A 21,984-nucleotide genomic window follows, 5' to 3' on the forward strand; every position below is an offset into this window, starting at 1 on the left:
ATGATTGTATTCACTCTATATCCTACGACTATTTATTGTAATAACATCTGTAATGAAATAAATTGACATTGTAAAATATTACCGGTTTTTTATTGATATCATCTGGAGCAGCCGTTGCAGGCTACAAGTGTTGCAGGCATCTGTAGGCTACGATAATCATTTACCATGAGGTGGATCGAACTGTTGTAAGACTTTGGTTAATCGTCTTAAAAAAAAGGAATATTCACCAAAATTGAAATACTTTTAAATAAAACGAATTTGAAATGAATTTTAAATGCGACCGTCGGTTTCGGATGTAGGAATAGAACACTGGGAGGAGCAGGCGTCTGAGGTTTCTAGAGGAAAGGTTAAAGCTAAGGCTAACTTATCAGGGTTATAACCGTACGCTTGTTTGCCGCCCTAGTCTAGTTATACAATTTTTTTTTAGTATTTCTTAAAGTTATGGTTGTGAACGAGGGCTTAAAAAATATGAAATTTGTTTTTAGTTTAAATAATTTTAAAATCTAAATCGACATCTCAGATTGATAAACAAAAGGCAGATGGAGCGTGCCGAACATGCGAGTGAAGCCACCAAAGCGAATACAAAATCAAAAGCGAATACAAAGTCGCAGCAGTGCTAAAGATAGCGTTGTAGTGTTTAAACGTCTCGAGTGATTCATTATTTTTGTCAAAAAATGCCGTCTTGTGTTATTAAACATTGTAAGAGTTGTTCCCAAAAACAAAAAAAAAAGAGGGTGGAACTTCATTTCACAGGTAATTATAAATTATTTAATTGATTTTATTATTTATTTACTCAATAAATTATATGGTTATCTCGGAACACAAAACCTCGACATTGATTCAACTGTGTTGCCAGATTTCGGCGAAATGTTTTTCCCTTCAATTGGGGAAACTACCTGATGGTCTCGGCGTTAGTGAGACTGACTTTTAAATATACGTGTATGCGATTCCCACACGTAATATCACGCCTAAATATTTATTCCGAATTTAGATGTATTTTTATCTGTTATTACCATTTACTGTGATTCGGTCATTAATATCTAATGCAGGAGCTTAAATAAAAATGTATATGGTTATCAATTTAGTTCCTTATATATATATATATATATATATATATATATGTAAATGATGAACTAATTTACACATATGTTATATTTCTTAAGTTGTGGGTAATAGCTAGATTATAATATTAGTGGAATTAGTGGAAGATGCTAGATATATTTAAAGAATACATATTGTAATCAGTATCAAGTTTTATTATTTAATGATTTTTGCAGATTGCCGACAGATGTTGTTCTACGCGAGGAATGGGTTTCTATTATTCGCCAAAGCAGGCGTTGTTGGCGTTGCGTTGTGTGTTCATTACATTTTAAAGAGGATGGCTTATGCTTTACCGAAAAATGTCGTAGGTTTATAAAAAAAAATTCAATGTTATTATTTGTAATACTATCTAAATTTTAGTCTAGTCTGTAAATCGATGTACGTGTGTGTTTGAATAAATGATGATGATTATGATTATTATTATTATTATTAAATATTTTGAATTATGTATGTTTTTTTTAAATCTGTCTTATGAAATAAATATGATACTACTGAAAAACACTAAAGTTTTATTATCTAGTGTTGCAAACAGTGTAAAGTCCATTTAAACCTTATTAAACGAAAACAAAATTAATACCCGAAGCAAAGTGTGGACGGACCGCTAGTTATAAAATTTTTGACATATTACCTATATCTTTTGTTATTTTAACGAAACATAAAACACGAGATCTTTTGATTTCCGCTCTATGGCGTTTACAATGTACATGAAAATCGTTCAATCTAAATGCAAACTCAAAGTATTTATTTAGTTATAAATTCATGTATCCAAATAAAACTTTAGAACCTATTGTCGTAAAAGGACATTTTAAAAAATGCAGGGAGTTTTTTTCTTTTTATGGTATCATTATACACACATAGATGCACGTGTTCCTACAGTGCCATTTCTAGTCGCCACGCACACATGAATAAAAAGTGGCTTCATACTTTTTGTTGCACACGCTCCATCTGTCTTTTGTTTATTAATCTGAGATCGACATTATAAATTTAAAAACATTGGTTTCAAAAGTAAGTAAATAAATAAAAGATGATATCAAGTGTAAAATGTTTATTGGTTATGTATTCGTTGTTACAAGCAACCTTGAATATAGAGTATAACTCAAACTTAAACATATGATTAAATTAAAATTATTTATTACTTGTACTGGAAGAACCCGGTTGAGTTAAATAATATTGTTTAATATTATACTTATAATTCCATGCATTCTAATTATAATAATAATAATTAAAAAAACTAATACCTATTTTTTAAAATTAATATCAATTAACATTAACAAACAAAAATTATTATAATCAATTGAATAACATCAAAATAAATGTATATCACAATTTCAATGTATTTTTAGTTTTTTTTTTTTAATATGATCAAAATAAAAATCATAGCGATAGTGATTGTAGTGGTCATACAAAATCTGTTTAGTTTTTTATTATTATCATATTGATCTTATTTTTAATTCTACTTATATGTATTGCGTTACTCATGTTGTGGTCAAGGTCAAATATTGACCGCTAAAAATTTATAAGAAAAAGTTTATGCACTTCATCATCTTCCTGCCCTTATCCCACTTATGTAGGGTCGGCACAACATGTTTTCCATGTTGTAATGTGATTTGGCTTGTATATTTTACGACCGGCCGCCTGCCTGACATCAACCCTCCTTGGGAAATTTTATGCACTTTAAAAAGTTTATGCACTTGTGGTGACAAATTCTTTATTTTAACTAACCGAAATAAAATTGATTTTTGTTTTTATTTTCATAACCAATTTACATATATTCTTCAAATTTCCTATTTACTCTTATATATAATAGAAGCACTTGGGGCTTAATTTCATTTGTTGCAACACTGCTAAAATGTAATTAACCAATAAAATCACTTTTTACAATGTGTTGCCACTTATCCTAAATCATCTACTTATAAAAAAGACCTTGGAACTGACGGAAAACTTTATATGGAAGTAGAAAAACCATTTTTATGGTTAAAAAACTTTCTGACCAGCAGAATTATATTACAGCTTTATTGGTATACTCCGATATGTAATCCAACATACTGATCAGTAATGTCATCTGAACAGACGCCATCTTGTTCTGATATGACATTTGGCAACTTAGCTGTCAAAGTTGCCTTAGTTATGCCTTAGTGGAGCATAGAGAGAGTCTCTCTATGCTCCATGGTGATAAATGTGTTTGATTACCTATTTTTCGGATTAAACCATAAATTCGCATAATCGGCACTTTTATAATGACATCTACTAATACTTGGAAATACTGTACAATAACAAGAATAAATTGTTGATTTTATATAAAAATGTGAATTTACGTTTACAACTTTACAATACAATTCCTAAGGATTGTTTCTGAGTCAATAATACTTAAAAATGTAGTGATATCGTAAAATTGACTTTAAAATTCCCTTCTTTTATTCAATAAATTGTGATATATTCTACAAAATTTTATTTCTTCACAGGATTTTTATGATTTTTTTAACATGCGATAAATACAAATACGACTTCTTTAATTCATTTTGAGATTACAAACATTTCACAATTAGTTTTTGAAAGACCTAGCAAATATATACTATGTACAAAATAGGAAGCTTTCTTTTCATAGACACAAGTATCTAATAATTTTTGTTTAAGTACGTCAATTTTAAATTGCAAGCAAAATAAAGCATTATCATTTTTATTACGTACGCTTCAATCGTTATACAGATAAACTCCCGTTTAAGTAAAATCCCTACGACTTCAACGACTACATATTTATTATATTTCATTTTTAGTTGGTAACAAAATATTTCAAAATTAATCTTTCAAATATATATCAACATTAGTAAATCATAAAATAAACAGCTTAAAAATATATTGTAAGCAATTTTATAAAATATTCGTTCTCCTAAATATTAGTATAATGTTCCCGTATAGGTACGTACTTCAGTAAGTTCCCAATCATAGACAAAGTATGACACCTGTCACATATATTTGTGGTTGAGTTATCTATGTTCGGTGGTTGTTATCGCTCACAGGCGGCGCCTCTGCCTCTTGGGCTGCTTCAGCCTTCAGCTTAAGATATTTACCTGTAGTTAGTAAAACATAGATTTATTTAATTTTATCGGTTATGTATAAAATTAATCCTAAAATTCCTGAAATTTAATGACAAAAATATTTTAGTAAACATTACTAAAATATTTTTATCATTAAATTTCAAGAAAAACTTACTACCTATTTATTTTTCTGTCACCGTAAATTACTTAAGTAAATCCGCAACTTTTTTTCAGTTCTTTAAAAAAAATAAAGCTCAAATATGCCTATTGCTATGGCATCTATTAACTAGCCCGTTGGCGCAGTTTGTAGTGACCCTGCTTTCTGCTCCGAGGGTTGTGGGTTCGATTCCCACCCCGAGTCTGGGTGTAATATAAATATTTATTTATATATTTATATATGTATTATTTATAAGTATGTTTATTGAAAAAAAAAATGTAGCTATATACCAGTCGGCTGTTACCTATAACACAAGCATTAAGTTGCTTACTTTAGGAACAGACGACCGTGTGCGTATTGTGTAAATATTTATTTATTATTTATAAAAAAAAAAAAAAAATCTAACATAGCATTACAATGAATCTGCATATAATCCTTAATCATTAAATTAAAATATATATAAATAGTTAATATGACTCACGTGACGTCCTGACCATGATGACGCCCCACCAGATGGACCAGCCCCAGCCCACGAGACAGAACAGCACCGTAAACAGCTGTCCGGCGCCCACCAGCAGGTTGATGATAAACGAACCTGCAAGACATTTTTCTTAACATCACTGCTTTTTAGAATTTTCTTCCCAAAACTCCAAGAACTTATAATAGTTTCTGGTATAATTAAATACAAATTGTGGTTAAACGTTGTTTTATTTTGAAAATCATTCTGTATCCTGTAAGATAAGCTTCGTAAGACAATAAGATTGATATCCTAACGTACCATGCGTTTGTTGATGATAGACATCGTTGAAAGTTTTCTGATGAAATGATTAATGAATGACAATGATAGATATATTAATAGTGGCTCATTAACGTTGTGCCGTTTATAGTAAAGTGATTTTGTTAGAACTTTAAGAATTACGTTCGGACGGTTAAACTGATTTATACTGGTTTATATTATTATTTTTTATAACTGAGATAAATAGGAAACCCAAGATGGGTTTCATTTCAGTGGAAAAGCTATATGTAAAAATAATAATATTTCATAATATATTTATGAACAGAATAAGTAATTTAATAATGTTTAAGTTAATTTTGTGACAAACGTTCATAGGGAGTTAAATATAAAGCCATTTTAAAACAATAAATATAATATAAAATGTATTAATGCGTAGTAAAAAAAATATCAAGTTCAAAATAACCAATATTATAATAAAATACGTATTCAGCTTACCTATCCTATGTTTAGCGCTATCGTGAACACCAAACCTGGGAATACCGAAGCATAGACAAAACAAGCCGCTGAAGATTGTGCCTGGAATAAAAAAAATTGCAAATTTAAAGAAAAAGAAATTTGTTCGTCCAAACGTTCGTGAAAACGTCTGTTTTTGAACTGAAACTTCCTTAGAATCGTTGTGATTTGAATCTCGAATGAAATGAAAATGTGTCACGATACAGAAAAAACACATAAATGTATAGGGGAGAATGAAATAGAATAAAATACTGCTCAAAACGCGTAAGCGACACGTATTGCATGGCGCTTACGACCCTTTTCACGAGACCGTGATCATCGTTGATAGACCAAATCGCAAAGGCCTACTTTCTTACGACTTTTCAGAAGTTCCATTTCTGCTGTGTGAATTGCGCGCGCACACACACTACACCCACACACACTTTTAATTATTAATAGTTGTTTTAATTATTATAACACGAATTACAGTGATGTTTTATACCCTCCCAAATAAATAAACTTTGAAAAAAAAAATTAAGTACTTTTGTGATAACTTCGACATGAGCTAGATTATGATAATAAAATTACAAGTGATTTTTTTGGAAATCGAAAAAATATTTATTTTTGGCATATTGCTTAGAAAACATCCTGTTCAATCCCTGTTGAAAATGTATGAAAACTTTTGGAATCCCTGTTTCAAACACACAATAGTTTACAATAACTTTCCATACAAATCATCGTTTTTTACTTCGACATTTCGATTTTGTTTTTTATTTGGAATGTTCAGCAGGGATACCTAATGTTACACCTAATATATATATTGTTCAATACCTAATGTAAAATAATAAATGTAAATTTAATAAACAAACATGAATAAGACAAAAAATTAGTGTGCTTTAGAGCCCACGACAGAAGTAAAACTTTTGCACAATAGGCCTGACCTGTGACTTAGATATACAGAACGTAACTGGCTATGAGAGAAAGAGAGAAAGAAAATGTGTGCTCGTACGTATCTCGTATATCTCTTGCTCTATTCACTTCACTCGAGAGTCGAGCATTCACCAGCTTATTCCCCAAGTCAAGCGTACGTAAAGAAGTTTTACTTCAATTAAATTACTTTTCTTGACAACATTATGGATATAATAAAGGACTCACCAAGTCCAGGCACGCAGATGTTACAGACGAGGCAGAAGTACGCGAGCACGGCGGGCAGCACGGGGATGGCGCCGCGCATAACACTCGTGTGCTCGATGAGCGATGGGTCTAGCTTCTTGCGGGTATCCTGGGTGAAATAGATTATATAATGCCTGTGTTACTTATTGTATTAGTAGTATGTAATTTTATTTGTAACTAACTGTGAATTTAACCAAAAGTTATTGTTCAGTTCGAAGAGACTCCAATTTTGGTCATAGGTCTTGAAGGTTTTCATTAATATCCCAAATTTTTGGATTATAAGTTTTTTTGTTGGCTTCTATGGTCGTATTTATTTGGTATTACTTTGCATTTAATTTCGTGTGCAGTAAAATCATCACTATTATACTCGTATAATAAACACATATTGATATTAAGAGGATTTATTTATTTAATCAAAACCATCAGTTGAATAACATGGTATTGAGTATTACGATTCAGCTTGTAACATCCCACTGCTGGCCTCTTTCTCCATGTAGGAGAAGGATCGGACCTTAATCCATCACGCTGCTCCACTGCAGGTTGGTGGTTATATTCCCTACTATACATTCCTAAGAGTACATATTTACCAACTAAATAATTGATTTGTGCTACTTATATAAATGTTATGGTGTAGTCAACTAAAACTTATAATGAAAAGTTAGGCTTAACTATTATAGCAGCGAGGCTTAAAATGTCTACCATCAAATGATGGGTACAGGTGTCATGTTCTATAATATAGTTTTATTTAGACATCTTATTTATATCTATGTGCCTTTTTAATCAAGAATATTTGATTAAGACGTGAATCTGTTGTAAGATTAAGTGATAATAAGCGTTTACATGAAAGAATCATATGATTGAAACAGAAGATGCAAGAATGTGAAACTATGAAATACTACATTCTAGCAAGGACGTGACAATTTGTATAAGTAAAAATACATCGTCGAAATGTATGTACGCACATCACTTTAGATCAACGCAAAATGGACAATTTTTTATGTTGTTTACTGTTAGAACAAGAGGCAGGCCCAAGCTCAGATGGTTGGACGGCATCGAACAAGACATCGAGACCTTGGGAATAACAAGTTGAAAAAGGAAAGCCTCTAACAGATCGGACTGGAGAGCTTTGCTGGACCAGGCTAAGGCCCACCTGCGGCTGTAATGCCTCAGATGATGATGATGACTGTTAGAACAAGGTTTGTATAAAAAAAATAATGCACGGGAAAAAAACCTAGGTACAGCTAACAAGTAAACTATGAAAAACATAACGCTTCCCATTTAACACCCTCAATAAGATTTCTCCTTTGTCCGGAACACAATACACAAAAACAAACGCCCAGACCACGGTTAACATCTGTATGTTGCTGTGAATCGAACTATCGACTGCAAGCACAACAGCCAGTACTATATCCTCAAAATATTTTACAAATACACAGTTACAGAGCTAACATTACCTCATCATCGATGTCAATATAAACACTACTATTAAGATCATCTGTTATTACTATTTTTGGCGTTCGTATCGACGACGGAACGTTCAAAGTCATTGTTATAAGAAAAATTCTCTAATTAAGTTCCTCGTTAAAATGTAACAGTATCGCGTGGTTAAAAACATGTTAATGTTATTGAAGCAAGAAATACACTGATGGAATATTGTTATGGTTTTCAATGTACTCGTATTGTGTATTGTTGGTTTGTATCGATTTTATTTCCTTTGTCGTTATTACTTTTGTACATCGACCTATTTCTTTTTAAAGTTTTTCAATGAACTCAGGAATATCTTTTGAGCATTCAAGATATCCAACTAAAATTTAACATTTTATAACGAAAATGCTGTTTTTTCATACGAATAAATTTTTTATTTAAGTTTATTTTCCACTACAACAGATTCAATTTGTGTATCGAAGATATTTAAAAAAAAAGGTTGAATGCGCTCAATGCGATTTTGAAGCCAATAATGTCATTATTTTAATTTTATCTGTGTGTCTTGGCAGCGTATCACGTCGAAACTACTAAATTAATTTCTAACCTCTAAATGTTACAAACTGAATAGTTTCATTTCGTTTATTAGATCTGAGATTAGATCCATTGTTTTTACTTCTTTGTAAAGCGAAATATCAAATTGTCATCTCAATCTATCATCGGTAAAAAAAGATCATTCTGTTGTACTGTTAGATGTCTGTGTACTTAATAAGTTAAATTTTTAAATAAATACTAGTTAACAAACTTTGCTTTAATATTTGCGTGTACTATAAAAAAAGACTAATAATAGACTTAATATTTCAAAAAGTTGTTCGTTCACTTGATACAATGTATGAATATTACTCATAAGCGTGTAACAACAAATAAGTGCATGGAATATTACGTAATAAATTCTTAGAATTCTTAACATTTTAAATTTATTGTTACATTTCTAGTTATTAAAGTCTCCTGTTATATTTACTTCAAAACGCTTATTTTTATTTCTCATAGAATGTAAAATGTCGTCAACGTGAATTGTTTCAATATAATCGTATAAATAAAGGTTAACCTAACACGCGAGTTAAATCATTCGTGGCAATACTTGTGTCGTAGTAAATAAGCAATACATAAATTGGCACCCAATGTGGGACTCAATAAAACTACATTTGACATTTTATTATTTAAAAATTAATATATAAATTGATTATACAAATATTAATTGATTTGATTTTTGATAATCGCTATTTTTAGTTACGAAGTTACTTCGTACGAGGTCAATGTTGGGCGCCATTTTAAAAAAATAAATAATTATTTATATCTATGTTAAAAAATTAATCTCTATTTCCCTTAGTCACGCCACAACTTGAAAACGACTTGATCGACGTAATTCGCCTTTTCTAAGCTTCCTAATACTCCGTAGAAGGTTCTTACGCAATCAAAACATTACAAAAAGACTTACAGCGCCTAAGGACTATACTATATGGTCAGTAAATTTTCAATAGAAAATGCGAATAAACAATGTCCTTGATATTCGAAATGGTATAATATTTACATTTTTAATTTAATATTCGTATGAAAGTAACACAATATACAATTTAATACCGATTAAGTAAATTATAAGTTGAATCACCCTCTCGGTCAAGAGTCAACTTGTTCGCGTGTCGAGTGACCGCAGTGGCCGAGGTAATGTATGGGTCACTTGTAAAGAACTAAAGCAATTGGTTGTAGAGGTGACAGCGACATTAACGGTAAACATTGTTTATGTACGTTTTTTGACGATAAATACTGATTGAACGATTAATAAACGATGGATGACAAAAATATTGGGAGTGAAATCAAGTGAGCAACGCAAAGCGCTAAGCTAAAAACTGAGAAAATGTGTGTGTGTTTGTGTGTGTGAGAGAGAAGGAGAGAGTGAGAGAGAGACATTTCAGCGCGTTACATCTCTTGCGAGAAAGATACAAATATATTTGGGGGTGGGAGGAATAGGGTGTAAGGTTCCTCATCCACCATTGAAAAGAGAGGATCCTCCGACCAGATGGGTGTTGAGTCTGGTGGGCTACCGCCCCGACGGTTGTTGTTGGGTTCTTGTACATATATTGAATCACTCAGATAACTTCAATATCGCGATGTAGGTTACGTCAGTTCGTATGTGGCGCAATAGATGTCGCTACATATATATTTAAATATCACTATAATCTTTCTCAAGGGGTACACTCTAGTCGAGTAGCAGAGCTGACACACACCTTTTCCTTTAAGTGTACTATGTAAAGTGTATAACGATATAATTGTATAATATGTATAATTTAGTGTACAATTTGATTAAATATCAGCTTGAGTTTTGCAATAATGACAATAACTAACAATAAATAATGAAAATCAATAATACAATTAATGGTAAAGTTATTTAGCATTTTAAGAGTAATATTTTTATAACGCTTTTAATTAAAAATAAATGTTTAAATGCTTCACATTCAACGGGTCCCAGTAGGATTTTCTACCGTGTCGGGAGTCTGGTAACACACAAAACACAAAAAGGAAACATTATACAGCTACTTTATACAGCAGATAATTTTTCATGCCGTCTAAAGAACAATTACTTATAATTATTTGTATTATTTCTGTTTAACATTTGTATTTTGCATATTCATTAATATATGTACTTAGATTTGCATTTAACTTCTGTATTGTCCAAATACTGACACGCAAATATGTTTACACCAAACACGAATATTTCTTTTTAGGTGTATTTTGTGAACGGTACAGTATTCGAACACGCTATAAAAACCGTTGTTCACTTCAAGGTAACATTCTTAATTTCCCACTCCTACTTTGTATTTAATACAATAAAAGTAGTGAGTGATACTTGTATAAATAATAAATAAACACTTAGACATGTAGATCATAAGTTAATTAACTTACTAGACACGCCTAACTATTAATTAGTTTTATAAATCTTCTATCATTGCACAGATTTAATAATTACAATTTAAAGTACTAAAAGTGTTTAAATTTAGTTTTAAAACAATAAAATGTATTTTAATATTATCACGAAAGAAGAAATGTCTGTTTCAATAAATTTAATTTTTTAAATCATAGCAAAGTATTCACGTAGAACCCGATTCATCAATCAGCTCTCCATTCGCGGCTTTGCCAACGAGAATTACAAGATTTTTTCTATTCCGATTCCTCTGGTTATAATATAGCCTATTTTACTCAGTGATTACGTTGTATTCTCATGGTATCAGAATTTTGAAAAGTAGTCCACTAGTTTTTGAGTTTACTTATTTTTTACCTCTATGATGTTAGTATAGATACATGAAGCCGATTGCTCACACGTGAATGTATAAAGTTGACTTACCTCTGGAGGTAGTGTAGGCGAGAGACTCTTATTCTTCGAAAACAAACTCGTTCTCCTACTGGAGGACTGGTCTGATTGCCGCCGACACGCACCACGCAGCCAGCGACCGAGGCGGTTGTTACAGCAACTGTTACAATGTAAACAACACATTGTATTTATATTTTATTATATAGGAAGTATGTGGTTACGGCAGCAAAGAATATAGCCACCCCCTCTCTTCCCGTGGGTGTCGTAAAGGACGACTAAGGGATAACACAGTTCCACTACCACCTTGGAACTTAAAAAGCCGACCGATGGCGGGATAACCACCGAATTGCTGGCTTTGAAATACACAGACCGAAGACGGGCAGCATATTTTTCATTATATATTGCAATTATAGTCTAACTAAACTTGTTTGTCTGTCTCTCTGTCTTGTCTGTCTGTTTGTCTGTTTGTTCCGGCTAATCTCTGAAACGGCTGGACCGATTTTGACGAGACTTTCACTGGCAATTAGCTGATATAGTAAGAAGTAACTTAGGTTAACTACTTTTATTTTATCAATTCATTTATTTTATAGCTACGAACTGAAAAATACTTTTTTGTTAAATTCCACGCGGATGAAGTCGCAGGCATAGCTAGTTTAATAACAAAAAGGCATATTGATTTCTAATATAATGTTAAATGTAATGGGGCACCAAGTGGTCCGCAAAACAAACAAAAATGCTAGATATATTATAAAATGGCGGGTGCTAAAAAGGCAATTGTGCCCCGGGCGCGAGTTATGCGCTACATCACTGGCCTGGATGGCACTGGACGTTTCGGATACAAAAAAGGTGAAAAGAAAAAGTGGTTTTCATTATAATTAAAAAGCAATTATAATAAATAAAAAATTCAGCTACGAGCTTGTAATACTCGTGGGGTTGGAGGCATTTCCGTCATCATCATCATCATCATTACAGCCTATACAGTCCACTGCTGGACATAGGCCTCCACAAGTTTACGCCAAAAATAACGTGAACTCATGTGTTTTGCCCATAGTCACCACGCTGGGCAAGCGTTTCCGTGCTACGCTTCATTTACCATCACACAGAGTATACTCTTGTTCGTCACCTTTATACACACATAAAGCATTTAAGACTCCAGTAGGCCTGGTTGGTTTGTGGATTATTATTTCAAAATCATGTATTTTAATGTGTATACTCATAAAATACGTTTGTACGAGTTTTGTAACACGTCGCTTGTTCTCCCATTCCGGATGCGGAGGCCGATATACAACGAAGGTTGACAAATGACTGCGTGTAACTTCAAAGTAACTTTGTGAGTCATATGTATGATTACTTTGATTATCAAATTTTCTATATAAATTGCATTATTATATTTTCGTAGTGTGAAGTGAGAAGTTAAAAAAGCCATGACTTCAGATATTGTCACAAAGGTTGAATACATTTTGTATAAATAACATACTTTCTTGTCTACTTAGCTGCGATCTTTTATATGATTGAGGTACTATTTTAGTCAGTTTTGCTCCAGATTTTGGGCAGGATATGTCCTGTTGCACCCTACTTCATTGTATTATTAAATTAAGAATATGTTTAACGACAACTTACGTAGTGGTTGCTTGATCACTCAGTATGCTATCCCGCCTCTCAGCTTCCCTCTTCTTCCCGCAGCATCCCGTCTCCTGCACGACGTCTGAGCTCATGACAGGGGGGGAGGGTTCCGCGTGGTGGGGTGGTTCGATGTCGCTCACTTTCCGATGACGACAACACGCACATAGTACGTCGCGTAATTTTCGTTTGCGTTTCGTCTCATGTTCGAATTCTATGGTCGTACCCTGATGATAGAAAATTTTGATGATATTAATTGCGCATGGTTTTGTATTTCTTATCCATCCAGTTAACCAATATTTTTTTATTTTTGTCCCTTGAACTAGACTTCTTGGACTTCTGAGAAAGCGATCAAAAGATGTAGTGAATAAGGAAACGAGAGATAACGGCTTAAGTAAGTCATGTAAAATGTATTGGACTGTTAGTTAGAAGGCAAGCCCTGGCAATACAAATAGGGAACGCTAATGTCAAGCATATGAAGAAAACTCCTCATCATCATCATCATCATCATCATCATCATTCCAGCCTATTGCAGTCCACTGCTGGACATAGGCCTCCACAAGTTCGCGCAAAAAATGCGTGAACTCATGTGTGTTGCCCATAATCACCATGCTGGGCAGGTGGTTGGTGATCGCAGGGCTGGCTTTGTCATTTGGAAAAAAAATGTAATTTAAATTGATGGATTTTTTATATATAGTACAAAAAAACTTAACTTTGCAGATGCGTTTAAAGTATCTTCCAAATCTCCACTATTTTAGTCCGGGAAAATTTGAATTTTTCGTGAACCCTGTATTTAGTTAATTACAATCCGCATACGGCTCATTCAACCATTTACCCCAAGCCCCAAAAGCTGGCGTAAAATAGCTGCGAAAGCTAGATAGCCAGAAACTAACAATCCTTACTATATTCTTACTTCATTCCCCTTTATCCCATTTGCTATTATTGACGCATTGGTCTCTGGCAGTGTTAATGGAAAGCTTTGCTTTTTTGCCATCTAACGTTTCCTATAATTTTCAATGGTTATTTTTGCAACGAAAGTTTCACATGTTTATGATAATACGCGACAGCAATTTTCCAAAACTGACGCAATGGAATATATGTCTCCACATTAGAAACCTCAACTAAACACACATCAAATTAAATATATAGTAATTACACTAACTTCATATTTAACAAACATATGTTTTGCAAAATGTTTATATAGAGAATTATATAATTTAAGTGTTAATTTACGAGGAGAAAACGTGACAAATAATAGGATACTCACTTTACCGGCAGAAATTTCCACATCCTCATCTGGTACTTTCTTTTTAAAACAGTTCATTTCTTTCCAGAACTTTTTCTTTTCTTTCCTTTCACTTTCATTTTCCGTCTCTCTCTCATCATCGTCTTCCGCCTTCGCGCAACAAGGACAGCACTTGGCTTTACACTTGCCCATTAGACGCAAGCATATATTTGGCTTGGTAGGCTTGGTCTGGTCGGTTGGTTCTTCAGATGACTGGGGACTTTTGGCCTTTTGCTCCCTGTGAGCTCTTGGAGGGGGTTTTGGAGTTGTGCTCGTACTTTGAGGAAATCTGGTTGATAAATAAAAAATATTTTTAGTGCACGTAACGTCATTGTTGTCCTTTTGGTCGTAGAATCAATAAAAAAGATAGTGTTGTGTTTTATAAGCATGCTTATATTATATTTTATCACAGAATGTCGAAGTCAGTACCGGTGTTACTTTTTTAGCCTTATATTTAAGTGCGAGATAAGCAAATATAATTTGTGTAAATAACGATTGTAGTGTATATAATAGTAGGTATGTGTCTGGCAAGGGAAAATAGTATGAATGTTTAATTATTATTTAAAATTAGATAGTAAATAAGCTTTAATTATATTTTATTGAGTGTGAAGCGTTTATTTATATATTTATTTAATTAGCCTTAATTAAGTGATTGTTTATCAACATTAGTCAGATTTATTAATTTATTTTTTTTTCGAAGTTATACTTCTAATGGCGCGATAGGGAAAAATTACGAGAGTAAATTTTTACGATGCGCGCGCACACCTTTACAAAACCGACACTGTGAATTTAGCTACTACAAAGAAGAAGTTAGCAACGTGAAAATGAAGTATAACTTCTTACGTGCGTACATAAGTACACACACTTTTTTATTATTATTCAGTTATTACTTTCATTATTATTAAAGATTTCCAATCTCATGCAATATTTTTTTATAAACATTACCTCAAAAGTTCAGATTTGCCACCGTATCTAAAAGTGAAAATATATCGTAAAATTAGTACCTATTTATAACGAGCAGTTTTTTAACGATTTAAATTCTGATCGTGTATGAAGGTCAGTAATAAAAAAACAGTAAATCTGAGTCTGCACGTACTCCCATACTAAGTATTTATCGCTATAAACGTATAAACGTTTAATGTTTGCTGTTTATATCACAGTAAATGCTGGTATACCATAACCTATTAATATCTTACATAAAGTGCTAAAGGCACTATAAGCGTCACTCTCAGCGTTACTGTCACGCGTCAGTTGTTTCTCATGATGTGACACCACATTTTATTTCATAAAACGGACCTTAATATCGTTTTTAAAGAGAAACTCCAATAATATAGGGTAACGTAATTACCATATTGTATTTGCTAGCTTAATCCTATCGCGTACTTAATGCCTTAATCGATTTTGATAAATAAGATTTATTAGATCGTACAAATTTCTTCGAACTTATATTTAAAACAAAAAGTACATCATTACAGCCTATACAGTCCACTGCTGGACATAGGCCTCCACAAGTTCACGCCAAAAATAACGTGAACTCATGTGTTATGCCCATAGTCACCACGCTGGGCAGGCGGGTTGGTGACCGCAGTACGGGCTTTGTCGCACCGAAGACGCTGCTGCCCGTCTTCGGCCTGTGTATTTCAAAGCCAGCAGTTGGATGGTTATCCCGCCATCGGTCGGCTTCTTAAGTTCCAAGGTGGTTGTGGAACCTTGTTATCCCTTAGTCGCCTCTTACGACACCCACGGGAAGAGAGAGGGTGGCTAAATTCTTTCATTCATTCAAAAAGTACTATGACAGAAAAATATATTTTTTTATATATATTTACTTAAATATTCTATAAAATATATAATGCAATATGTTTAAATATTAAATGTTACCCATCATTCTCGTACCGCTTTGGCAATAATTCGTTTGGCAAAATGTACACAGTCCTATTGTGTATCATATTTAAACACAACACACACACTACAATAAATTAAAAACACATTTTTGAATATACTGACAGTTTCTGTCAAATTCCAAAATACATTTATGTCAAAAATTCACTGTTTAGCTTAGATAGCTTTTAATTAGCCAAATGACACAAACTGTTTTGCCAATGTCACACTGCATGTCATTTAATGTCAAAAATTCCACTGATGGCATGTCAAAAATTCCACAGATGATATTGAAATGTCATTGTCAAAGTTACGCGCCATTAGTTGAAAACGACGCGTGGCGAAGGCGGCCGAGGTCAGACTAGTGAACTAATTCTTGAAGGGTTGTGTTAAGGGTCGAATGCTATGCGATCTATTAAAGTAAAGAAATAGCTGAATAGCTTACGTGAAACGAAACTGAAATTAGGGTAACGCGGGTAATTATTAAAAATTATACAGTAATTTGTATAAGTATAATGTCTACGTTAAGTAAATTATACGTATTGTTTAGATTAAATACTTTTACTGTATTTTTAATCGATGTTTGAAAGGTGTTATTCGAACTTTCTGACTTTTTTATGCCTGCTATACGATATCTTATTTGTCAACAATTGTTCACTATTTTTTACTTGTATAGGTTAATAATAAACAATAATGCCGTGTGGTGTCGGCTGAGTAGAATAGCACCACCCCCTTTCTTCTCGTGGGGGTCGTAAAAGGCGATCGTGGGATAAACCTGGCTCAAAATCATCAGGGTCCCGGAGAAGGAAAACTTCATTTAAAACCCGGAATGGGGTCTCTGTCAAGCTTTCGTGGCATAGCTCTAAAATGCGAAAGACTCCTGCAGCCGAACTGGCTCCACACGTATCGACACGTCGTTCCTGTGGGCCTAGCCAGTGAGGTCGAGAGGGTGGCGCAGAACTTAGGCAAATCTGCGTTTTCCTGAAAAACGTCCTAGGCGACACAGTATCTGTCTGGCACTGTTTAAATCGTCTGCAATAGGCGGACTAAGGCCAGGCTAGGTTAATATGTAGTTCCAGTTGGGTTGCAATTTCTGGATACAAATACATCCAGCAAAGCCTTTATTTGACAATAATATAACGCAGTATGCATAGTTTTGAAGAGTAACTTTTTGACAGCTAAAAACTGCATTTATTTCCATGAATTGGTCATATCTATACATCTATACAAATAAATAAAATTGGAGTGTCTGTTTGTAATAGTAAAGTAACCGCTTTTTACTAAATACATATGGATTTATGGACTAAATGCATACGGTACATATATCAAAATAACGTTTTTTACAATTTTTGTCTATCTGTCTCTCTGTCTGTCTGTCTGTTTGTTCCGGCTAATCTCTGAAACGGCTAGACCGATTTCCACGGAACTTTCGCTGGCAGATAGCTGATGTAATTAGAAGTAACTTAGGCTACTTTTATTTTAGAAATTTATTTATTTTATAACTCTGCGGACTGAACAATACCTTTTTTGTTAATTCTACGTGGACGAAGTCGCGGGCACAGCTAGTTTTATAAATAAAAAATATTAACTTATATTTAAGTATTTAATATACATAACTGCAGGACCAAATTTCTATAATTTTATTGATTACATTTAACCATTTAGCCTGAGAAAATTTGCAATTCCTATTTTTTTTTCAAGAATTTGTAATATTTGTGTATTCGATCAATTCAACTTTCACATGACTTTGGTTTTTATGCCATCAATGAAGAATTTCGGTTAAAAATAAAGACCATTTTACTTTTTTATATGTTTTTAAGTAACGAAATAATCAGTATATTTTATAATAATACAATATTTATTTACTATGTATAATAAAAAAATATTTACCTGAAGGCTTAAATAAAATGTCGTATAAAGAAAATTATTATTTTGTATTGTGAAATAAATAGTTAATACTTTAGTTTCCAGTTTCAAAAATCATTTAATTACTTTCCTAGTTCCTAGTTATTTAATTAAACAGTTTTTTTTCAGACGCCATAACTGCAGCATGATATAGAAGTAGGGCTGGCGAAAATTAACGATCGATAAAATACGCAACGGAAATTAGGGTATCGGTGGAGTAATTCGTCGTAAATTACATTAGGGCGCTTCTCGTCGTTATAGAATCATTGTGTCGAGTTTACGTCAAAGTGTTGACGATTCTCCGAATACTTTAATTACTAAATGCATAATTCTGTTAACAGTGAAAATATTAGAAAGTTCTTTGTGTAAACATAATTCAACTTCACTAGCGAATAATGTTATTTTAATGATAAACTACTAGAATAATTTAAGTTTTATTTCAGTAAGGATGTTAAATTTTGGCGCCCAACGTGGGACTATATTTAAAGACTTCTTATGGTTATTTTCACTATGATATTATAATGATTAAGGTTTATGTTTTTTCTAGGTATAACCCTTGCTTTCCATCGATGGTCTGTAATATGATATACTTTTTAATCACTGTTTTTTTTTAATGCTCCTATGGTCTCCGTTACATGAACTCCTATGGTCGCTAGCAAATACAAACTTCGTAAATGTGGCGAAATTAACGAGGATTGTATTTAGTTCTTCTGATTTCAATACTATTACAAGTGCTGTTTCTGAAAATGTAAATTTCAACGTCACGCGTTTCACAGTTTGCTAGTCAGAACAACGTCTTTATAATTATACTAGCTGACCCCACAAACGTTCTTTTGCAATATATTTTATTAACCCCCTTAATCCACCCCCTTATAACTTCGGGGTATGAAAAATAGATGTTGTTCTATTCTCAAACCTACCCAATATGCACACAAAATTTTATAAGAATCGGTCAAGCCGTTTCTGAGGAGTTTAACTACAAACAACACGACACGAGAATTTTATATATTAGATAGTTTCAGTTAATAAATAACCAAATTTAAAAAAAATATTATAAAAACTAAAAACTAAGACAACCCTATAAATAGTATGTTAATTATGAGGGTGGTCACGCCACCGTCCGCTCAATACTGACCGTCACTTGAAATGTATCCTTATCTCTATGGAATTAAATCACAAAATGCGATGGAACCAGAGTTTCGTAGAGAGTAGGGACGATAGCAATGCATACATAATATGGACAGACGAATATTCTTACCAGACGGAGCTTATATCAGACCGTCAGTGTCAGTGATTTGGTAACGAAGTTTTGAAGGTAAACGGACTGATATATTTTTTAATATATGCCACTAGGTCGGCAAACAAGCGTACAGCCAACCTGATGGTAAGCGATTACCGTAGCTTATAGACGTCTGCAACACCAGAAGCATCACAAGCGCGTTACCGACCCTATCGCTAATCCTTCTCAGGAGCTCTGGTTACTTTACTCACCAACAAGAGTACAATGCAACTTAAAAACGGTATTATTTAGCTGTAACCTTCTGGTTCGAGGTACTTCCACAGTCGGGCTACTCCATATTTTGAGCAGGAAATTTCCCGCTGTTCCCCACCTCAGTTTTGAGTATATATACTTTATACTCGATTCTAGTCATAGTAAAAACATATAATTTGAATATATGTTAGAATTAGTAGCTATCAATACATGTATGATGTATGACAGAAGTATGTATCCATTACATAGTATAAAAACAAGTTGCTTCCCCACTGTCTGTATGCTTAAATCTTGGCCGATTCTCAGACCTACCCGATATGCACACAAAATTTCAGGAAAATCGGTCCAGCCGTTCCGGAGGAATTTTTTAACTAACACTGTGACGTGTCAGAATTTTATATATAAAGTATTAGTATAGACTAATAATTTATAATCTTTTGCTTTACTTTAATAATATAAATACTTTGTAATGGACACTAAATAATTGTGTTTGCTCGCAAACGGAAAAAAACCGACTTCAATTACATCGACGAGTAATACAACGTAGATCGACGAAAAAATACTCAAGTAACTGCGCGTTATCAAAGATTACTCAAAAAGTAGTTATCAGATCTCAATGAAATTTATATGTGACCACATGACAAACACCAGCTTTCGATTAAATTAAAAATTATTAAAATCGGTACACCCAGTAAAAAGTTATTGCGGTTTTTCAAGAAGTTCCCTCGATTTCTCTGGGATCCTTTCATCAAATCCTGGTTTCCTTATCATGGTACTAAACTAAGGATATCTTCTTTTCAACAAAAAAGAATTATCAAAATCGGTACACCCAGTAAAAAGTTATTGCGGATTTTCAAGAATTTCGATCAATTTCTCTGGGATTCTATCATCAGATCCTGGTTTCCTTATCATGATACCTAACTAAGGATATCTCCTTTCCAACAAAAAAAGGATTATCAAAATCGGTACATCCAGTAGAAAGTTATGCGGTATAATACAACGTAGGTCGACGAAAGAAGCGTCAAGTAAAAACGCATTATTAGATATAGCTCGAAAAGTAGTTGTTAGATCTCAAATAAATTTAAATGGGACCAATTGGCACACACCACCTTTCGATTAAAAGAAAATTTGTCGAAATCGCTCCACCCAGTCAAAAGTTCTGATGATAACATACATAAAAAAAAATACAGTCGAATTGAGAACCTCCTCCTTTTTTGGAAGTCGGTTAAAAAGGGAAAAAAGGTGTAATTCATTTTTATATAAAATTATACCGTACCGTAACATACAACATCGCTGATGCACAGGTATGGACGACACGTAGACGGAACGGTTATTACAATTGACCATCGCTTACAGTCTGAAGTTCGATCCTTACTCAAGAATGATATAAATATACTCGTAATTTTAATACAAGTTTTTCGTGATCTGGGCATTTTGTTTAACCAAGGGGCCGTGAGTGGTTCCTTAAAAAAATGTGTAATTTCCTTATCGAGATCAACGATCATTATCAGGTGTTTTAGTAACAACCGGGAACGACGGTTTCACACGCTCCTCGAGGTATGACGGGAGACTTACCTCGATGACCTATACAGAGGGGAGGGAAACACAATATTATACAGAAACCAACTGACCGTTTTTTTTATAAAGCTATATCCACAGGCTTATAATGCCCATGCTTTTGTTATTCCGATTTTTATTTTTTTTAGTGATCGTTTATAGATACACACACTACTGCAGCTTACATTAAGAATGTATGCTACCTCAAATAGCTTATTTTCCACTCGGCAGGATGTCCATATCTTCCAAACTACTGAACATTTAAGTTTGAAATTTATGTATGGTAAAGTTCAAGACATAATAATATCTTTCATATGTTTCGATAACACGATTCCATAAAATTTTCTCGATACAAAAAATCGCAAAGTTACCTCTATTTTTGTAAACCTTAATATCTCAGTAAATATAGAAGTTACGGACTTGAGATTAAGCATGGTAATTGAAAAAAGTATGAAGAACATTTTATATGTTGCGTTTTTTAAAAAATAACTATTGATACTGTTTGTGGGGAGAAAATACATATAATTCGCGCGATGAACAACCAAGCTCTCTCAATTCTCATTTGTGTCAGTGCGGGTGAAATCTGAACTCGAGCTGAGGTAGTGTAGCCCCATAAGAAAACTAATTATTCTATCTTAGTATCCCTAATGCAGACGTGAGTCCACCGACCAAAATTTCTGACCGTTATTGTTAATGGAACTTTATCAACACAACAACTTATACAATCTAATAAAGATAACTTACTGGAAAGCTAGAAACTCTTG

General features: G+C 33.2%; 1 protein-coding gene and 1 long non-coding RNA gene across 2 annotated transcripts in view; one reads left to right on the plus strand and one right to left on the minus strand.

Annotated features, from left to right (window-relative positions):
* The first annotated feature begins 429 nt into the window (after nt 1-429).
* LOC123667615 lies at nt 430-1,549 on the plus strand. The gene is made up of 2 exons (XR_006745462.1): nt 430-753; nt 1,278-1,549. It is a non-coding gene; the product is annotated as an uncharacterized LOC123667615 (long non-coding RNA).
* A 2,540-nt stretch (nt 1,550-4,089) lies between these two features.
* LOC123667384 (protein stum) overlaps nt 4,090-21,984 on the minus strand; it is a 59,797-nt gene continuing 41,902 nt past the window's right edge. Inside the window, exons 4-10 of the mRNA XM_045601293.1 lie at nt 14,371-14,677; nt 13,104-13,330; nt 11,517-11,643; nt 6,677-6,803; nt 5,525-5,605; nt 4,775-4,888; nt 4,090-4,169 (exon numbers count right to left, since the gene is read on the minus strand). Coding sequence (XP_045457249.1) covers nt 4,090-4,169; nt 4,775-4,888; nt 5,525-5,605; nt 6,677-6,803; nt 11,517-11,643; nt 13,104-13,330; nt 14,371-14,677 — 1,063 coding nt within the window. The remainder of the gene's footprint in view (nt 4,170-4,774; nt 4,889-5,524; nt 5,606-6,676; nt 6,804-11,516; nt 11,644-13,103; nt 13,331-14,370; nt 14,678-21,984) is intronic.

Source organism: Melitaea cinxia, chromosome 28 (genome assembly GCF_905220565.1).
Source record: "Melitaea cinxia chromosome 28, ilMelCinx1.1, whole genome shotgun sequence".
NCBI classification, from domain to species: domain Eukaryota; kingdom Metazoa; phylum Arthropoda; class Insecta; order Lepidoptera; family Nymphalidae; genus Melitaea; species Melitaea cinxia.